Raw genomic sequence first — 17,786 nt, forward strand, 5'->3', positions numbered from 1 at the left:
TCATAAAATGGGAAATGCTGTACTTGCTTATTAATTACTCACTATTTACATATTCCAACTTTGAAATATTGTTGATTGGTGAAAAAGGTACTTCATAATAATTTAACTAAATTGTACCATCATATATTCGTCTAAGAAAAACTCAATCTTTTATCATTGTTGATTTCACACACAATTCCAAATTTGACACGAGTTATATAACATGATACCCATATTCAACAAACCACTAGACTCTATATTTATCTTTAGTTTTAAAAATTTGTCCTCAATATTAAAATTAAGGGGTTGGTTATATATATCAAGAAAAATAAAAAGATTCCATGAGGTGGCTTTAATAGTTCTGATTAAAGGTGTTAATTAATTAACAAGATGAATAAAAGGTTCCATTTAAGAGTAAAGTATATGATAACAGTGTGGGGGATGATATTGGTTCACCTTAATAAAGCGATTGCAATAATTTTATGTATAACTAACGAAAAGTTTATACCGTTTGATTAAGAAAATGAGAAGGTCATGTCCCTCTCTCTCTCTCTTTCTCTTGTATTTAAATCAAAAGCAATCTCTAACCATATCCAAAATCCCCCCTAATTCCGGGTTTTCTTTTTATAACAAGTATTAATTTGGACTTGGTTCCCACTTATGTTTCTTCTTTTTTTTTGCCAACCACTTATGTCTCTTTTTTATAATCCTAAACTTTTCATATGTTTTTTGAAATGTCCCATCTAGATTCAGTTAGTGGATTTTACTCAACTTGTAATACGATTCTACTACATAAGATGAGTGAAAGAGTTAACATGCGCTTATTTTTAAGGTTGAAAATCGCAATGTACACTCTCTAGAATTATAGTATAAAAATAAAAAAAAATCTAATTCAGATTTTTGATTGTTACAGGCTAACAGCAAAATTAATATGGATTTAAAAGATTAATACTGGAAAATAATAATAATTAAAAGAGTTTTAATTAAAACTTCCCCCCCCCCCCCCCTCAATCCCACGATTAATTAAAAAAGGAAACCACCGAATAACCGTAATTACTATAATGACGTGGCACTTAGATTTCGAATAGCCGCTGTAATAAATATTAAAAACGTTTTGTCATTTTCCTTTTTCTCTTCTCAAAGAAAAAAATAATCACTCTCTCTTTTTTTTTTTTTAATTCACAGACAGAATCAAAACTTGTGTAGACCGAGAATCCATCTCTCACAAACCCCAAACCAAAAAAAAATCAAAAAAAAAAATCAAGAACAAATCGAAATCTCAACTCTGTGAAAACCTCGTCCTTGTTCTTCTTCTGCTTCTCCCATTCCTTCGATTTTTGCTTCAATGGATGTTTGATTTGCTCTCTGACTGCGTTTGGTGAGCAACAAGTCCGTCTTAGTGTTTATGTTTTGTTTTCTTGCCTGATTTTTCTTCTTTCTTCTCTATTTGGTTGCTGTCTCAAATGGCGGATGTTCTTATGAATCTGTGGAACTTATCTACTTGTCTGTTTTCATTTCATGGTTTTGAGTGTCGGTAGATCGAAACTACAACTGTCACTTACCGATTCACTAGTGAGCTCACTACCACTAGATTTAGTTTTTTGTCTGCATTAGATTTGCTTCCACTCCCAGGTTTGATTTGCGTTTCTCCGATTTGTTTACTTAGATCGATTCAGTAATCACAAGTTAGGTTTTTTCTTTCTGTTTTTTTTTTTTCCTGTGTGGATATTTGCTCTCGTTGATCCTGTGGTGTAGGCAGAAAATGTTGATTAGATGATTTGAAAAAACCTGACTTATAGGGATTATCTTCGGATCCATATACACCATTATGAGTAGACTATGTATATGTATTGGATAAACAAGTGCTTCTATGTTCAACACTATAAAAATGTAGCTTCAATATTCGTCACTGACAATGCTGATTGATGTATAGCTCATTTCAGAAACACTAGAAAAAGCTCTGATTTAAGTGAATGCTATTTTAGGTATACTCTACAATACGGTTTTATTAGTGGTGTGCTAATTCCTTTTCTGTCTCTTCTATATTTTGTTGATTTGTAGTTTACTATACTATGGACCCTGAGAGTATCATGGCTGCTGATGGGACTGATTCTGCTCCTGCAAATGGTGGTTTAGCAATGGAAAATGTATGTGTTAAAGAAAATGGGGCTGTTTCTGTCGAAACCGTGGACACTACTTCAGAAAGTCAGAATGAGAATTCGGCAAACAGTTCCACTTTGGATACAATTGAACACGTCAAGGAGGCAGCTGAGGTTTGTAACTATGGATGGTCAATCTACTTGCCTGTCGGATAAAATAGTTGTGACTAACATTTGTGTTTTCCCCTTTTATGGTAGGGCACACAAGTTGAACATGTAGATGATTCAAAGTGTATGAAAGGCGAAAAAGCTCAACGGAAGCCAAGGCATGAGAAACTATCAGGTGGTAAGAATAATTCATCGGTTCACATCAAAAAGAGCAAAGAGGGCAAAAGTGCAGATGCTAAAGTGGCAGCATCAAATGGTTCTGTTGCTCCTAATGTACAGACAACAAATCCTCTTAAGAGCAAATCATTCAATGGGCGAGAGGCACAAGTCACAAAGGTAATCATCCCTCACAATTTGCTTCTAGGTTTCTTCGCTTTAGCTTATGCATATTTGGATGTGATCTTCTTTCTGGCTGATGATTATTGTTGATCTCTTCTTTTTCCTTCAGCAAGGGAAGCATGACTCTGCACCTGCTGAAAGCGCTGATGGGTATTGAGTCCTTTTTTTAGAAATCAGAGTTTCTTTCCATATGGTCTTCTTACGGGTTCACTGCTAGAACCCAAAACATTTGTCAATAAATGTCATCTAGACCTTGGTGCTAAGTATTGTCATTTATCTGTTAGTTCCTAATCAATCATTGAAACTGGAAGTTTTATTCCCTTTTTGATACAGGGAGAAGGTGAAACCAAAGTCTCAAAAGAAACAAGCCCATGAGACATCTGAAGATGATACTCAGTCTTCTAAGTATTTCTTTCACCTTTATATTTACCATCTCGTCTTTCTTGTGGAAAGCTGGGGCCTTTCTTCATTTGCCTCTCATTTTTGCGTTTATGTTGATAAAATAACTTGATGGTTTCTTAGTAGTCCGAAAGCAGACGATGGAAAACCTCGTAAAGTTGGTGCACTTCCAAATTATGGATTCAGTTTCAAATGTGACCAACGGGCTGAAAAGAGAAAAGAGGTTAGCATTCTGGTTCACTAGATTGTCCTCTCGCCACAAAAATAATTACATGTAATCATATATCTGCTTTCATATGGTGCAGTTCTATGTTAAGCTTGAGGAGAAGACTCATGCAAAAGAAGAGGAAATTAATAGCATGCAAGCCAAGTCCAAGGTTGTCTCCTATACCCACCCTGTTTATTGTCATAGTGTTTAGATGCTTGGCCTCCTCCAAAACAAAATTCTTGGTTTCTCGCAGGAAACACAAGAAGCTGAGCTTAGGATGCTAAGGAAGAGTTTGAACTTCAAAGCCACACCTATGCCTAGCTTTTATCAAGAACCTCAGCCGCCTAAAACAGAGTTAAAGAAGGTACTTCTGCTCTATGCTCAAACCTGATCTCACTTAATATTAAGTACTAATATTCACGTTTCTTGTAAAAATTTTGTTCACGTCCAAGAAGATACCACCAACGAGACCAAAATCTCCAAAACTCGGGCGAAAGAAGACTGCTTCTGGAGCAGATTCTGAAGAAACTCAAACCCCTCGCCTTGGTAGGCTAAGCCTAGATGAGAGAGCTTCTAAAGATAACCCAACTGCAAAGGGAATTATGCCAACAGTTGATCTGAAGAAGCAACCTGTGCGCAAGTCACTTCCAAGATTGCCATCTCAGAAAACAGTTCTCCCCGATGGAAAACCCGCCCCAGCAAAAGCTGCCATAATCCCAGCAAAGGTAAGACCTGAGAAAAAGAAACTTGAAAAAGATGCAGAAACCGTAAACCAGACTTCACATCCCACAGAAGAGGAAGCACAAGTGACAGTATCATCCAATGCTGATGTAGAAGATTCACATGAGACTGTATCTCCAAGGATGAATGAAGACAGAGCCGACAAGTCCATTGAGGTATCTGAAGCGGTTGCTGTTGAGCATTAAAAACTCTGCGGTACGATCATTACTCTCAAGACTCATCATATCTCTTGCATTAAGTAAGGAGGACAAGAGAGAAAGAAACCGTATAATATTTATATATATCTTCAGCCAAAACTTATATGAGAAGAGATGGGTAAAAAGAGTGGACAGAATCATGTGGATTTGGTTCTAAAGGTTGCTGTGCTTTTATATATTCCTATGTTTGATGGTAATGTTTTTAATCTTTTAAGGTGTTTTTTTCTTTCTTTTATGTCAAGATCTTCCTTCTTTTTCTTTTTGATGCTTTCAATCCTAAAAGGTGAATATTCAGGAGATACTGCTTTCGTTCTGTCTGTGTATTCTTTTCTTTTCCTTTTTTCTTATTTTTGTTATTATGGCTTATGTGCAAATTCTTTTGTTATATAATTGATTCTCTTCTTTCCAAAATTTTGTGGCTATCCATCAAAGTGTAATTAGTAAACATGATATTGTAGGAGATGGATTTTGAGATTTCGACAAAAACGTACATGAAGATATTGTAGCTAAGAGGTTGAATTAGTGGTTTGTTTGCGGATAACCTCTAGCAAGAAAGTTTTATGGGCAAATTGCAACTGTCAAAGACATAACGACAGTTGAGCGTGACATCTCTCGTAACCATTGATCAATAATTGATTCGCTCACAAGTCTCATTTTCACACCTTTTTTAGCTCTAAACCTAAGGACACAAACCACTATTATCTTCTTTGCAATCCGCATTTTGCAACAATAATGCGGCTTTGGACCTTTTGATACACATTAGCATCAATCTACTTCAATGTGTGCAGAAGATATTTTCCTGATTAAACCGGACCTTTGAGTTTTCATTGTATTACACCGGTTTAACATCAGCACAAAGAGTCAAGACACAACTGATACAGATGGGTTATAGGTAGAGTCAGAGAAACCATCCTCATGATGTTTACTCTCTTCCTCTTCCACTTCTTCTTCAGCATCCCATAGAAACCGAGCATACGACGCAAGAACATTACTGCAATAAATACCATTCATATATCAAAATTATAATTTTTATCTATCAATGATTACGTATTCTATCATCTAGTGCCACACAACTTTTAAATTGCAGATGCATAGAGAAAAAAATAATATGAATGATGTCTCTTTCATATTTGACGTGTGAGGCTATTGTTCTGATACAAATTGACCAATCACTTCTTCAAAGGTTGGATATAGAGGAAATAACATTTGATCCACAAAAACATTCAGTCTCTTTCAATGAACCCATTCATATGATATAATCTAAAAATCTACAAAACATGGTTTGAAGTTATGAACTTACTTCATGGAGAGACTTTAGGAAATCCCAAATCTAAAGTCAAGTCATAGTTTTCGGATATCGATCATTAGGGTTCTACGGTCTAAAGCAGATTATCGATAAACTTACCAGTCATCAGGAGAAGATTGAACAGCTTGATCATAGTAAGACTGAGCACGAACACCGTCTCCATGATTTTTCCATATCAAATCTCCATACATAGACAGTAACTCTCCATCTCTTCCACTCTCAGACAACATCGCTCTCTCACAGTACTCCTCCGCTTTTCTCCCATCTCCTTTCACCTTCACAAATTAAGACATGTTAAATTTAATAATATCTCCTCAATGTCCTTTTTTTTTTTATACACATTAACTTCTTCTGAAAAACTGTTAATGGATGAAATCTATAAATTTACGTTTCCAAAATGTTAATACATGAATTAGTAGATTCAACCAATCAAAAACCTAAAATCAAGAACAAAGCTCGACTTCTTTAATAGCAATAATACGTACTTAGTTTTAACTTGTCTGAGTTTGTCTCTATATAAAGTATCACGTGGGTTTTGTCAAAAGAGTAAAATAAAAGTTTCCCAAATTAGCAAGTATAATTAAAAACCCTTATCTTGAAAAACAGAGGAGATTAAAACAAACCTCTTTGAGGAAACGAGCGTAGTTAGAGAGAAGGAGAGTGTCTCCGGGATAACGTTGGATCATCTCTTCGTAATAACCATCTACGCTCCCACCTCCACCTCCACCGCCACCTCCGGCACCATCTCCGCCTCTACCACCAAATCCACCGTTGGAACCTCCTTGGGGGAGTCGAGATCCTTCCAAAACCCTCAAAGACGCCGTTTCTTCGTGATATACGCTGATGGTTTTCGTTATGCTCTCCGGCGACTGAATCTTGTAGAGGTTTCCATCTGAAGAAGCTCTTGTAATCGGTTTAGCAACACGAGGAGTAGCAGCAGAGACGGTTCGAGCCGTGGTTACCACCCTTGGAACAGACGGTTTCTGGGCGGCGCGTAGGTTAAGGTCCAGTGAAGACGCGCTTCTCATTATCATTGTTAGTTCTTGTGGGGAATATTTCAGTGGAGGAAGAGAAGAGAGATGAAAAGATATTTAGACTGCAAAAATATCATGGAGTTTCCGGTTCTTGTCAAGCCCCACACTATTAGTCAATATTATCAAATTGACCCCAAAGTTTTATCATTTTTGGTTACACCCTTGCATCATTACATGTTCATTCAAAACGTTATCGTAATACAAGAATAGTAAGTTAATCTCTAACTTTAGATACGAGAACGAAACTAAAAGCTAGTTAGCAAATAAAACATTTTGAAAGTATTTGCATTATCAGGCCAAAAACATAAGTAGCCTTTTCTGTAAATTCTACGACTATCTTAACTAGATATCATTTTTGGGGATTGTTCCCTTATTTATATATATCAAATCTTATCGGAAAACAATTGTTATAGGCTTCAGGACCACCATAATCGAATACCCCTAAAGAAAATATTTCAATTTGATTGGCTACGGAAAGACGTAAGTAACTGGATCAAAGAATTTGATTCTGTCCCACAAATAAGTTACTTTTTGCATTCTTGAACTTATTTCCACGGTCATGAGTCATGACCAAACCAAGACATTTGGATTTGGATATATCGAATAATTTTGCTAGAATTGATGAGAAATGACTGACAAGCTTTGATAGTATATTTAATGACTAATTGCTGATGATTTTTTACAATGACCTAACAATAACGGAATAACTATGGAAGTTTTATTATTCAAGATAAAACCAGTTAATAAGTGTTCACGATACAAAAAATCGATTTTCATCATCAGTAGTATAAATGTGGTATAACTAAAAAAATAAAGAAATTGACCATAAGGTGATCCAAATTTCCTAATTTCATTTATAAAAGGGCAATAAATATACACTAAAAATGATATGGAACTTGAAAAAAGCAATTAAACTGTGTTTTTCTGCTTTCTTTATATAGTATAAAAATATTTTTTTAATGAATCATATGTACAAGCCTTCTTCCTCCCAAACATCAACAAGGAAATGCACCATCTCCTGTACCAATATCATCATCAATTTAAAAAAAACTTTCCTAGCAACAATGATATATACTAGATTCAAATCCTGATATGAAAATGTTCTAAGGGGGATAAAGAATCTTCTGCTGTAAGTTAATTAAAATTAAGAGTTATGATTAGCAGAAAACAACTAATTAACCAAATCAAATCACCTTAAGAGGTATTGGTTGAGGAAAAAGCTTGTTTGTGCTCAATAAGCTATCATACGTCGAGTTCCAGCTGAAATCATATGAATTCAAAGTTTCATTTTAACATTGACGAATTCAGTAGACCAATCCTATATAAACATAAAAATAGTTCGTTCAATATTCGTAACTGTTTGTGGTTGTCACCTTATTGCAGGTTCTGGAACTAGACATTGTTGTCTGGTTAAGCATTCACGCCATTGTTGTCTCGTGTGGTTCCACAAAATAAGTCCTTTTATGGAAGGAAATGAATAAGTAGTAGTGTATCTTTTAGTGTATAGAATAACTGAATGAGTAATAAATACTGCTTGCTTCATAACATAAGTTTTTGGCATCCAAAACAACCTAGGCCTTAGAAGTTAGAACATTCAAAAGTTACCATGGTTTACAAATTCGGTAGAGTTGCTTGTGCTGCATTGGGGATCAAAAGGCGGGTTTGAAGATTGGGACTGAATCGTTATATTGTGGTCCATATCACACGTACTTGTGCTCCAGAAGTCATCTGATGAAGCACTATCTTTCTTCACTATCTTTCCTTGGATTTTGAGTCCCTTTGATGGCTCATCGACTTCCACAACTAAACGCCTTTCTCTGTTGCAGCATCCGAAACAGTTTATGCTCTGAAAGATTGAACATTATGTCAATCATTTGTTACTATGGTCTAATATGTTTGATCTACTTGGAAAGAAATCAATTTGGTTCTCCGGGTCGCTCACATTGATGAGAGTTTTGCAATTTGATCGTAGAGATTCCATTAGCCAAAAAGGGAGAGTTTGGAAGTAAGCTGCCGGGAATTGGAAGAAAGAGCAACAACGCTTCTTACTAAATTGTGTTCGTAATTTTAGCAAGAATGAATAACAAGAACACATAGCTAGCTAATACATGACAGGACAAAAGCACAATGAACATGAAAGAGAATTAAGGAAACTCAAAAAAGATTAGCAAGGAAGTGTAGTAATATGCCTCATATGACAAGCAAACATATGCATTTAAGCACAAAAGGAATCCATATGTTATAACTTACAAGCAAGTAAGGCATATTATGCCGCATAATTACATATTTTACCTTGATTTAGTACAAAGTCTGTCTCTGAACTGAAGCACATATATACATCCACATGATTTAATAGAATCTTGAAAAGAATTCAAAAGAAAGAAAACAAAAGTTTAAACACCTTCCAACAAAGGGTATTGTTAAAAACACTCGATCATTATTACGTTGATTTTATATTTCTTCTCTTCTTCACGTTATTTACAGTTTTTTTTTCATGTAAAAATGATCTTTTCGTTTGATTCCTATCGTAATTGTAAGTAAACAAAATAAATTTTAGTATTATTTTAAGATGAGACTTATATAGATATGAATCTATGTGAATTATTAAATTTAATGATAATAAATAACCAAAAACTTTAATAAAATAAACTGTTACATATTGTAAAAAAAAAGATTTTTATAAATGTTTATATTCAAAGAGAGAATCTTTATTGAGTACAAAAGGAGGAATATATGTGATAGATCTAATTACATAATCTACTTTACATAAATAGAAGAAGATATCGTGGAGTGATTGATATGTGATTGATCTAGTCAGATATCATGATTGATCCTTAACAACTTATATAGTAGTTATGAATCTACGTGAACTATGGATACAACATATCCGGTATATTTCTATACATCTCTTTTGAATGCATGATCCTTAACATCGGTTTTCACTTTTTCACTTGAAGAAAAGACGAAACCGCGTCGGTGAGTTTAAATTATCTCATTAATTGGTGCAGGTCTACGGAATCCATGGAATGAGCTAAGGTGGAGCCACCCGTACCAGATCATTTCCACCCAATTCCCACTAACAACCAGATGGTATTAGATTTGATTGATTCCCCAACTCCTTAAAGACACATTATTGTATTTCCGAAAATACCCTTTATAACGTTAACATTAAAAAGTGTCAAAACGAAGTCGTTTCTTTCGAGAAAGCACTCTGAATACACCACCACCACCACCACCATGTTCTCCACAGCTTCAGATGCGGCTTTTTGAATACAAATAAAGAGAGAGAACAACCGAACAGAGAATAAGAGATACGAGGTGATCACTCTCGGAATCTGGGATTTTGTGTAATAAGCTACCGTTAAGTTGATTTTCATCAACGTTGTTGTTGCGGAATCGTAACAGATCAAAAAGATGTTTGATGGTTTCTTAGGCCGCGGATTTGCTCCCAAGGGGTTTGTCATCTTTCTCCATCTTTATTCATACGATTTATCTCTCTCACCTTCAATTTCTCTTTGGGTTAACCGATTTTAAATGTGTGATTTTTGATTCGACCAGAAAACCACTGATAAAACTGACTAAGAATCGGATCGATGTTCTCCGGAGGAAAAGGAATGCTACGATAAAGTTTCTGAAGAGAGATTTGGCTGATCTGATCATTAACGGTCATGACTACAATGCTTTTAGCAGGGTAGTTTTCTTGTCCTGTTTTGCTTTTCTTTTAAGATTTGATTGATTCGGATTTTGAATGATTTTTGTATTGTTTTGATACATCTAGGCAGGAGGGCTTCTTGATGAACTAAGGTATCTCTGGAGTCTCGACTTTGTCGAGCAGACCTGTGATTTCGTATACAAGCAGCTCTCTACCATGCAAAAGACGCCGTAAGTTTTCTATTCAATGCCTTTGATATGTTGTATGAGAGATTTCCATGTTAGCCTTTTTTTAATTTGTGTCGATGGTTTTTTTTTTGCCATTCTCCTAGATTATTGGCATAATCTTAGTTTATGTTGTTTGTTTTGTGTTATTCATTGAGTTGTTGTAACCTACCCTGACTATATGAAAAGTTTTTTTTGTATATCTCTGCTACATATCAATGTGTTAGGTTTTAAATTGACTATCAGGTTAAAAGATTGAATATTTTGAACTATTGTCAGTTACCTCATATTTTGGCATTTTCCTATCCACACTGTTCCTGTTTCCTTAGTGATGTGTTCTGTTTCCTTAATGGAACATTCTCAAAGATGATTCAAGTATTTGTTCTATGCGGAAATATGGTTTGGTTCATTAGTTGATTTGGGCTTGTTTTTTTTTTTTGCAGGGAATGTCCAGAAGATTGCCGTGAAGCTATCTCCTCGTTAATGTTTGCAGCCTCTGGATTTTCCGAGTTGCCTGAGCTGCGTGAATTGAGGCAAATGTTTCACGAAAAATACACAGATTCACTTGCATTGTTTGTCAACCAGGAGGTAAAGAGTTTTTCTAGTGTATTCATTTATTTGTAAGACTCATCTTGAAATCTTATACGGTTAAGTTAACCACCTGCTTGTTTCTTGTACAGCTTGTTGAGAATATGTCATCCAAGCCCTTTTCTATGGAGAAGAAAGTGAAGTTAATGGAAGATGTTGCATTGGAGTTCTCTATTCGTTGGGATTCTAAAGATTTCGAGAAGAGGATTGTGAGACAGAATAGTATTTCAGTAATGGTATGACAATGACTCATTTGTTTTAGGGAACAACTAAACTGAAATATTTGGATAGTGATTGAATTCTGATTTCTTTCTTGGACGTGAACAGGAGACCCCAAAAAGCACCAACGACAAGTATAAGCCTGTAGACAGAAACATGGCCTTGCCAAAAAGAGAAGAGTTTGAAGGTTCTGAAAATGGGGTTAGCTTGAACAGAAAAACGGCTGAGGCATCAGAAAGAAGAGATCCTTTGTTTCAATCTGATAAAGAAAGTTATCAGAATGGTCTCAGAGGAAATCAGCGTGGGCTAACATATAAAGAAAGGTCAGAGAATGTTCTTCACGCCTCTAGATCGGAAAGCAAAGACAATAAGGCCGAAAGGAAAGAGTTTTATCTGCATTCTAAGCAAAACCCTGCTAGAGAAAAACATCAGCCTATTTTTAACGAAGGTGACACTATAGTGATGAAGGTCAACTATGGGAATCTCGGTCAAGGGAATGGACATCGACCTGGTGTAGTTGATGCGCATAAGAAAACCGAGTTTGTTGCCTCAGAAAGGAAAGAGTTTTATTCGCAATCTAAGCAAGAACCTTCTAGAGAAAGACATCAACCTATTTTTAATGATGGTGACACTATTGTAATGAAGGTCAAGCATGAGAACCACGTTCAAGGGAATGGACATAAAAATGGTGTAGTTGATCTGCATAAGAAAATAGAGGTTAATGCTTCAGAGAAACTTAAGTCTAGCAGCAGCAAAAGAGCTGACAAGTTAGTTATCGGCTTTAAACAAGAGAGTTTCTTTCAAGGGTACAAACATGAGAAAAATGAAGAGCATGCACATCAGAAAGTGGAAGATAGTACCTCAAGACCTCCGAAGCCAAATAGCAAGTCAAAGAGAGCGGAATCTATCAATCCAGGTTCGAGACATCATAATGATCGGGAGAGTAAAGAAAATGCAGTTCTTGTGGGAAAGAGCACCGAAGAAGATCCATCTGGTGATAATGTTAAGGGTGGAGAATACGAATATGATCATGCAAATCCAGCAAGGAAAGTTGAGGAGCGAGAAACAGAGAGAATGAAATCACCCTTCTACAAATCCCTTCCACCTCCGTATGTTAAAAAATCTATTGCTAAAGCAAGGCATGAAAAAGCTGAAGCTTTAGATAATCCAAAGGCTCGTTTTGATGGTGAAGAAGGAAATCATCCAGACAATGGTAAAAATGTTTATGGGGCAGAGAGACGAAATGGAGCAGGTCATCATGAAGTGAATGACATAGACAATGCATCTCTGAAACGGCAAACTAACAGAAGAAAGCACATTGTAGAATCGGGAGGTGATGATCACATAAGTAGCCGAAGAAGGGAAAACTCAAGGAAAGGCCTTCAAGTCTTAATTGACGAGGATGAGAAAGACAGTGAGGAGAAGATGATGGATAAACTTCTGATGCATTACAGTAAAAAACCTTCAAGCTATGAAAAGGACAATGTGCAAGAAGAATCCAAAAGCAGACGTACCCATCTTAAAAAAGGTGAATCTGATGAAGAGATGATGATTCATCAGCCGGCTCGGTCACGGTCTCTACCCGCTGAACAGTTGGCCGGGCCATCTGAACCTGCAAAAACATTTGCCCGTGCAGCCTCGTTTCAGCCAGAACGTTCCAGTGAAGCTAAGCACGTTCACCCCAAGTTACCAAACTATGACGATTTGGCTGCCAGATTTGCAGAGCTAAAAGGAAGGTAAATATATGAACAGTTGATGCCTAGAAAGATAGAATTAATGAGATTAAATAGCCTGTTACACATTTTCTTACTTCTTGATATAGTACTTGTCCGATATTGCCCCATGTATGTGGTGCTTGTTATAATAGTTGAAATTGGAAGAGTGACGCATTGTTACGGAGTACGGACCCCAAGAGTTGTTGATCATCTCCTTGTTTTTGGATCATCTTATGTAACCATTTGAAAACAAGGATCTGTTTAGAAAAAGGGAAAGTGGTTACCACACAGTTTATTACTAGCGAGTTATTTGATGTTACCATGATTTTTGCATTAGGTCCTGACCAGCACTAACTTACAAGCTAGTAGCTACCATATACAAGATATAAATTTACTTCTAAATTACCATGAAGTGTTTAAGTTGATCTTACTGAGAATATTTTGAGTTTTTTTTTTTAAATCTGAACATGATAATAAACAAAAACTATTAAAGGGAAAAGTCAACGAGAACCCTTTTTAAACGAAAAAAAAAAGGTCAACGTGAACTGCAGAGTGAGCTTAGATGTTCCCAAATTCGTTCATAAACCCTAAATTCAATTTTCCCGATTTATCCCCAGCAATTGTGTGATATCTTCTCAATTCTCATCTTTATCTTCCTCCTTACACAGTAAAAAAAATACGTTGTCTGATTACTACTTACACTTTTTCTCAAATCTATCGCTACGATTCCTTCTCTCATAAAGCCTCCCAAAATCAATCATAGACAATCTCATTAACAGTTTTGTGTTGATCTCTAACTCCATCGTCTTAGGAGTAATTAAGTGAAAGAACCCAAATTCGTTTGTCATAGAAACCACAATTTCGAGGGATCCACGCACTTTCACAGTTTGCTACACTTTCAAAACAAGCCCTGGTCTTTGAAATTGGTGAAAATGAGTAGATATCTAGCAAGATATATGGTGTCTAGATACTTCTCTTCTGCTTCTTCCCGTCCTTTACACGTTTGCATCGTCGGAAGTGGACCTGCTGGTTTCTATACTGCTGACAAGGTACACACGTCTTTCTCTCATATTCTGCAAAATATAGTGTATGTAAACCAGATTTTGTGATTTATATCATCAATTATGACTCTTAGCTCGTGATTTGATGGCTGGTAATCAGGTATTGAAGGCGCATGAAGGAGCGCATGTAGATATAATCGATCGATTACCTACACCTTTTGGACTTGTTCGGTCTGGTGTTGCCCCTGATCATCCTGAAACTAAGGTACCACTCCTTAGCTTAATCTTGTTTAGAGAAAGACTAGGATTTTCTCCATTGATTTAATGTCAACCACAATGCTTTCTACAACAGATTGCCATTAATCAGTTCTCACGTGTCGCACAACACGAGCGTTGTTCGTTTATTGGGAATGTAAAGCTGGGATCGGATTTATCACTTTCTGAGCTGCGGGATTTGTATCATGTGGTATGACTTTCTTAACTATGCTCTTATATGATTTAGATTAGCAACTAATTAGCTCAAAAGTGTCTCTAACGACGCAGGGACCTATTCGTTTGTTATAGTAGTTATTATGTGTGTTCAGGTTGTGCTTGCATATGGTGCTGAAAGTGACAAAGATCTTGGCATTCCAGGTGAGGTATGCCAGTTACAAGTTTCATGTGGTCGAATTAGGTGTTTAGATAGGTTTTGACATAAGTTAGTGTATTTTGGTTGCTTATACTTGTTGGCTATCCATTCTGATGTAGTACGTTGACTTTGGTAGAGTTTGAGTGGTATATACTCTGCAAGAGAATTCGTCTGGTGGTATAATGGGCATCCTGACTACAGTAGTTTGAAACCTGACTTGAAAACGTCTGACTCAGCTGTCATTCTTGGCCAGGTACTCTAATATATGGTGTGCGATTAATAGAGCCTATTAGTTGTTAGTTAGCAGGATGTACATATCAACAACAGTTTGATACCGAAATTTTCTAGTAAATGTATTTCTCAAGACCTCTCTGACATATGATCCTTCAAAACTTAGGGTAATGTAGCTCTAGATGTTGCTCGGATTCTCTTAAGACCGACAACAGAGTTGGCGTCAACTGATATTGCTACACATGCTTTATCTGCGCTGAAAGAAAGTTCTATAAGGTCCCATTTAACCGTTTAACTAGTTGAATCTTGTTCCTTTCCATCTTTCCTATAGTTGAAAACCAACTACAGTCCCTGATACAAAGTTGTAATGTGTTCAGGAAGGTGTATCTCATCGGAAGACGGGGGCCAGTTCAAGCAGCATTGACTGCTAAAGAGCTTCGAGAAGTTCTCGGTAACATTCATATATAAACCATATACTAATCTTTTTGATTTTTTTTTTGATAGATCTCAGTGGGATCATCCCACATAAGAAATAACATAAGAAATTGTGTTTGGGTTTTATAAGAATGTGGTTTGGTGTGATGGATTTAGGTGTGTGCTGCCATTTTTCAGACCTTGGGTTCTATTGTTTTCTTATATTTTGTTGAAGTACTTGCTGAACACCTCTATCTTTAATGTTACTGTCTACTCTGTTTGTTCTGCTGGATATGGGACTGCCTTGGTGATTATTTTGCTGCAGTAGTTGATACTTGATACTATATAAGATGTTGAATAGCAAAAGTTTACTCCTTTGCCTTAATTTACCTGTCTTGACCTTCTCGGGGTTTTGTGAGATAATAAGTATTGTCTCTATTTTCTGATATTCCTATCTTTCCGTTGGTGCATTATCTCTAATGTTTTGTTGGCATTGGCGTTTGCTATTTTCCCATTGGTAAGAATATAAACGCATATCTCTTTATAATACAGGGATTAAGAACTTGCACATTCGAATAAAGCAGACTGACTTGAGTGTAACTCCTGCTGATGAGGTACTTGTGTTACTGACTTTCAATTAAAGTAAGGCTGAACCCTGTTATTTGCATTTTTAGTAAATTTGTTTATACCTCCACGAACTGTATCTTGACACTCTTCTTTTTTTCGAAGGAAGAAATGAAAACTAGTAGAGCCAGGAAGAGGATCTATGAATTATTGTCCAAGGCTGCAGCAGCAGCAAAAACATCCGAAGCAGACCCTGATCAACGAGAGCTGCACTTTGTTTTCTTCCGCCAACCTGACCAGTTCTTAGAGTCAGATGAAAGAAAGGGACATGTTTCCGGTGTAAACTTGCAAAAAACCATTCTTGAAAGTAAGTGCACCTTAGTTATTCTGTAGATTGCTTAGCTGGAGACACTAGAAATAGAATGGTGATTTCTTAGGATACAATAGTATATTTTGCTAACATTTCATCCATATCTTTCGTAACTTGTAGGTGTTGGAACCGGAAAGCAAATTGCAGTTGGTACAGGAGAGTTCGAGGATCTTAACTGCAGGTAATGTGCTCTCTAATGAAAGGTCTTAAGTGCATATCTCTTGTAACTGTTAAACAAGAACTATAACAAATCAAATGAAAGTATGTTCAATTTTGCAGTATGGTGCTGAAGGCCATTGGTTACAAGTCTGTTCCAGTCAATGGTTTACCATTTGATCACAAGAAAGGTGGTATAATATGAAAGTGTTGTGTAATTAGTGTCTACGAAGAAAAAAAAATGAAGTTGTTCGGATTTTTTTGACTCTGCCTCAATTGTTTGTTTCAAGGTGTTGTCCCAAATGTAAAGGGTCGAGTGGTTAGTCACACGTCAGGAGACATATCACAGACTGAACCTGGCTTATACGTATGTGGGTGGCTCAAAAGAGGACCAGTAGGGATAATTGCCACAAACCTCTACTGTGCTGAAGAAACGGTAAGCAACAAGCTTGTCGACCCTGAAAATAGAACTGATGTTCTTTAACTAGGAGATATGTGTTTGTTGCAGGTTGGTAGCATAAGCGAGGACATTGAAGAAGGTGTTTGGAAGAGCTCAAAAGCAGGAAGCAAAGGACTGATGCAATTGCTGGAGAAGAGAAAAGTGAAGAAGGTGGAGTTTAGTGGGTGGGAGAAGATTGATGCCAAAGAAAAACAAATGGGGATTGAGAGAAACAAGCCCAGAGAAAAATTAGTCACTTGGGAGGATCTATTAGCAGCAGCAGCCAACTAGGGCCATATTTTTTTTCAATTAATAAAATTAATGATAGTCTTCTTCTTTTTTTCTTTGGGTCCAGAGAATCAATGATTTAGTCTAGTAGACGGAAAAAATATTACTTTCCATTTGTTATTCTTTTCAAATACAAATCCATATTATCTTACATATTAATGTGGGATTATTATGCTAGTTAAAAGTTAATCCTAATCTAAACAGTAAACAATTTACTTAGATGTTAAAGATTTGTATATTTGTCATGCAAATGTAGATGTATTTTTAATGTAAAATTAATGCTTAGTTTTCTAATTTAACTGTAGATAGACTTCAAATTAAAAAAAAAAAAAACTTAATTTAATTGAATTTACCTAGCAATTGAATGCAAATAAATCACTCTGCAGCTGAAAGAAAAAAGCATTAAAGAAACATTAAAAGTTTTTTTTCAAGAATCTGTTTCCAGTTTCCACATCATTATTTAAATTAAACATGAATGTGAAATATAGGTCAATTAGTTCTGAAACAAATAGATTCATTTAAAAAATCTCTAAATATTATATTTAAAAAATCTCTAAATATTATATTTAAAAAATAAAACTAAAGCTAATATTTTCACTTTAATTTTAAATTTCTCAATACTTATCCGTGTATATTATCAAGATGAAATTTAATATTATTAGTCATCTAAATGATATTATCAAAGGTTGTATCTCTTAGAACTAAAACTAAGTTCATAATTTCGAATTGTTGACAAGTAATCAAAAGTATTGTATGACTCAACCTCCAACTCAACAATATAAATAGATCCTCAAATCAAGATTAAAATTGTGAGACATTACCTTCCT

The 17,786-nt window shown here is 35.8% G+C and overlaps 5 protein-coding genes across 19 annotated transcripts; 3 read left to right on the top strand and 2 right to left on the bottom strand.

Annotated features, from left to right (window-relative positions):
* The first annotated feature begins 1,155 nt into the window (after positions 1 to 1,155).
* Positions 1,156 to 4,590, top strand: AT4G32330 (TPX2 (targeting protein for Xklp2) protein family). Of its 4 annotated transcripts, none has more exons than NM_119385.3 (9): positions 1,156 to 1,357; positions 2,041 to 2,252; positions 2,337 to 2,582; positions 2,695 to 2,735; positions 2,919 to 2,990; positions 3,108 to 3,207; positions 3,290 to 3,361; positions 3,446 to 3,556; positions 3,648 to 4,590. In NM_119385.3, the coding sequence occupies exons 2-9, from the start codon at positions 2,052 to 2,054 to the stop codon at positions 4,116 to 4,118; spliced, it is 1,314 nt and encodes a 437-aa protein (NP_567893.1). In that variant the 5' UTR covers positions 1,156 to 1,357; positions 2,041 to 2,051; the 3' UTR covers positions 4,119 to 4,590. The 4 variants fall into 4 exon arrangements, with proteins under 4 accessions (NP_567893.1, NP_001119094.1, NP_974659.1 ...); NM_001125622.2 differs by having other exon boundaries at positions 1,156 to 1,368; positions 3,648 to 4,526; NM_202930.1 differs by having other exon boundaries at positions 1,163 to 1,357; positions 3,111 to 3,207; positions 3,648 to 4,536.
* On the bottom strand, positions 4,588 to 6,795 carry AT4G32340 (Tetratricopeptide repeat (TPR)-like superfamily protein). The gene is made up of 3 exons (NM_119386.4): positions 6,060 to 6,795; positions 5,536 to 5,711; positions 4,588 to 5,121 (listed from the first exon to the last, which is right to left on the bottom strand). Exons 1-3 carry the CDS (start codon positions 6,468 to 6,470, stop codon positions 4,992 to 4,994), a joined length of 717 nt encoding a protein of 238 aa, NP_194960.1. The 5' UTR covers positions 6,471 to 6,795; the 3' UTR covers positions 4,588 to 4,991.
* A 639-nt stretch (positions 6,796 to 7,434) lies between these two features.
* AT4G32342 (uncharacterized protein) lies at positions 7,435 to 8,633 on the bottom strand (the record flags this gene model as incomplete). Of its 2 annotated transcripts, none has more annotated exons than NM_001342135.1 (5): positions 8,413 to 8,633; positions 8,076 to 8,316; positions 7,844 to 7,928; positions 7,664 to 7,730; positions 7,435 to 7,488 (listed from the first exon to the last, which is right to left on the bottom strand). In NM_001342135.1, the coding sequence occupies exons 1-5, from the start codon at positions 8,563 to 8,565 to the stop codon at positions 7,435 to 7,437; spliced, it is 600 nt and encodes a 199-aa protein (NP_001329396.1). In that variant the 5' UTR covers positions 8,566 to 8,633. The 2 variants fall into 2 exon arrangements, with proteins under 2 accessions (NP_001329396.1, NP_001119095.1); NM_001125623.2 differs by having other exon boundaries at positions 8,413 to 8,480.
* Positions 8,634 to 9,611: 978 nt separating this feature from the next.
* On the top strand, positions 9,612 to 13,313 carry AT4G32350 (Regulator of Vps4 activity in the MVB pathway protein). 3 transcript variants are annotated; one of them, NM_001342137.1, is made up of 7 exons: positions 9,717 to 9,788; positions 9,876 to 9,925; positions 10,029 to 10,161; positions 10,249 to 10,352; positions 10,790 to 10,934; positions 11,027 to 11,170; positions 11,262 to 13,161. In NM_001342137.1, exons 2-7 carry the CDS (start codon positions 9,885 to 9,887, stop codon positions 12,891 to 12,893), a joined length of 2,199 nt encoding a protein of 732 aa, NP_001328401.1. In that variant the 5' UTR covers positions 9,717 to 9,788; positions 9,876 to 9,884; the 3' UTR covers positions 12,894 to 13,161. The 3 variants fall into 3 exon arrangements, with proteins under 3 accessions (NP_194961.2, NP_001328402.1, NP_001328401.1); NM_119387.3 differs by having other exon boundaries at positions 9,612 to 9,925; positions 11,262 to 13,313; NM_001342136.1 differs by having other exon boundaries at positions 9,613 to 9,925; positions 10,029 to 10,352; positions 11,262 to 13,194.
* Positions 13,314 to 13,325: 12 nt separating this feature from the next.
* On the top strand, positions 13,326 to 17,254 carry AT4G32360 (Pyridine nucleotide-disulfide oxidoreductase family protein). 9 transcript variants are annotated; one of them, NM_119388.5, is made up of 13 exons: positions 13,326 to 13,917; positions 14,030 to 14,134; positions 14,222 to 14,335; positions 14,454 to 14,507; positions 14,634 to 14,750; positions 14,895 to 15,004; positions 15,106 to 15,179; positions 15,695 to 15,756; positions 15,872 to 16,073; positions 16,197 to 16,257; positions 16,356 to 16,423; positions 16,523 to 16,668; positions 16,741 to 17,193. In NM_119388.5, exons 1-13 carry the CDS (start codon positions 13,801 to 13,803, stop codon positions 16,960 to 16,962), a joined length of 1,452 nt encoding a protein of 483 aa, NP_194962.2. In that variant the 5' UTR covers positions 13,326 to 13,800; the 3' UTR covers positions 16,963 to 17,193. The 9 variants fall into 9 exon arrangements, with proteins under 9 accessions (NP_194962.2, NP_001329336.1, NP_001329335.1 ...); NM_001342142.1 differs by having other exon boundaries at positions 13,392 to 13,917; positions 14,454 to 14,502; positions 16,741 to 17,254; NM_001342138.1 differs by having other exon boundaries at positions 16,356 to 16,668.
* The last annotated feature ends 532 nt before the right edge of the window (positions 17,255 to 17,786 follow it).

This window comes from Arabidopsis thaliana, chromosome 4 (assembly GCF_000001735.4).
Source record: "Arabidopsis thaliana chromosome 4, partial sequence".
NCBI classification, from domain to species: Eukaryota; Viridiplantae; Streptophyta; class Magnoliopsida; order Brassicales; family Brassicaceae; genus Arabidopsis; species Arabidopsis thaliana.

Coding starts and splice junctions, on each gene's coding strand:
- AT4G32330 (NM_119385.3), top strand. CDS start 2,052: ATGGACCCTGAGAGTATCATGGCTGCTGATGGGACTGATTCTGCTCCT. Junction 2,583..2,694: donor GAGAGGCACAAGTCACAAAG/GTAATCATCCCT, acceptor TTTTTCCTTCAG/CAAGGGAAGCATGACTCTGC. Junction 3,208..3,289: donor GGGCTGAAAAGAGAAAAGAG/GTTAGCATTCTG, acceptor CATATGGTGCAG/TTCTATGTTAAGCTTGAGGA.
- AT4G32340 (NM_119386.4), bottom strand. CDS start 6,470: ATGATAATGAGAAGCGCGTCTTCACTGGACCTTAACCTACGCGCCGCC. Junction 5,712..6,059: donor ACGCTCGTTTCCTCAAAGAG/GTTTGTTTTAAT, acceptor TAATTTGTGAAG/GTGAAAGGAGATGGGAGAAA. Junction 5,122..5,535: donor CAATCTTCTCCTGATGACTG/GTAAGTTTATCG, acceptor TATTTATTGCAG/TAATGTTCTTGCGTCGTATG.
- AT4G32350 (NM_119387.3), top strand. CDS start 9,885: ATGTTTGATGGTTTCTTAGGCCGCGGATTTGCTCCCAAGGG. Junction 10,935..11,026: donor CATTGTTTGTCAACCAGGAG/GTAAAGAGTTTT, acceptor TTTCTTGTACAG/CTTGTTGAGAATATGTCATC. Junction 11,171..11,261: donor AGAATAGTATTTCAGTAATG/GTATGACAATGA, acceptor GGACGTGAACAG/GAGACCCCAAAAAGCACCAA.
- AT4G32360 (NM_119388.5), top strand. CDS start 13,801: ATGAGTAGATATCTAGCAAGATATATGGTGTCTAGATACTTCTCTTCT. Junction 15,005..15,105: donor CTGAAAGAAAGTTCTATAAG/GTCCCATTTAAC, acceptor TAATGTGTTCAG/GAAGGTGTATCTCATCGGAA. Junction 16,074..16,196: donor GCAAAAAACCATTCTTGAAA/GTAAGTGCACCT, acceptor CGTAACTTGTAG/GTGTTGGAACCGGAAAGCAA.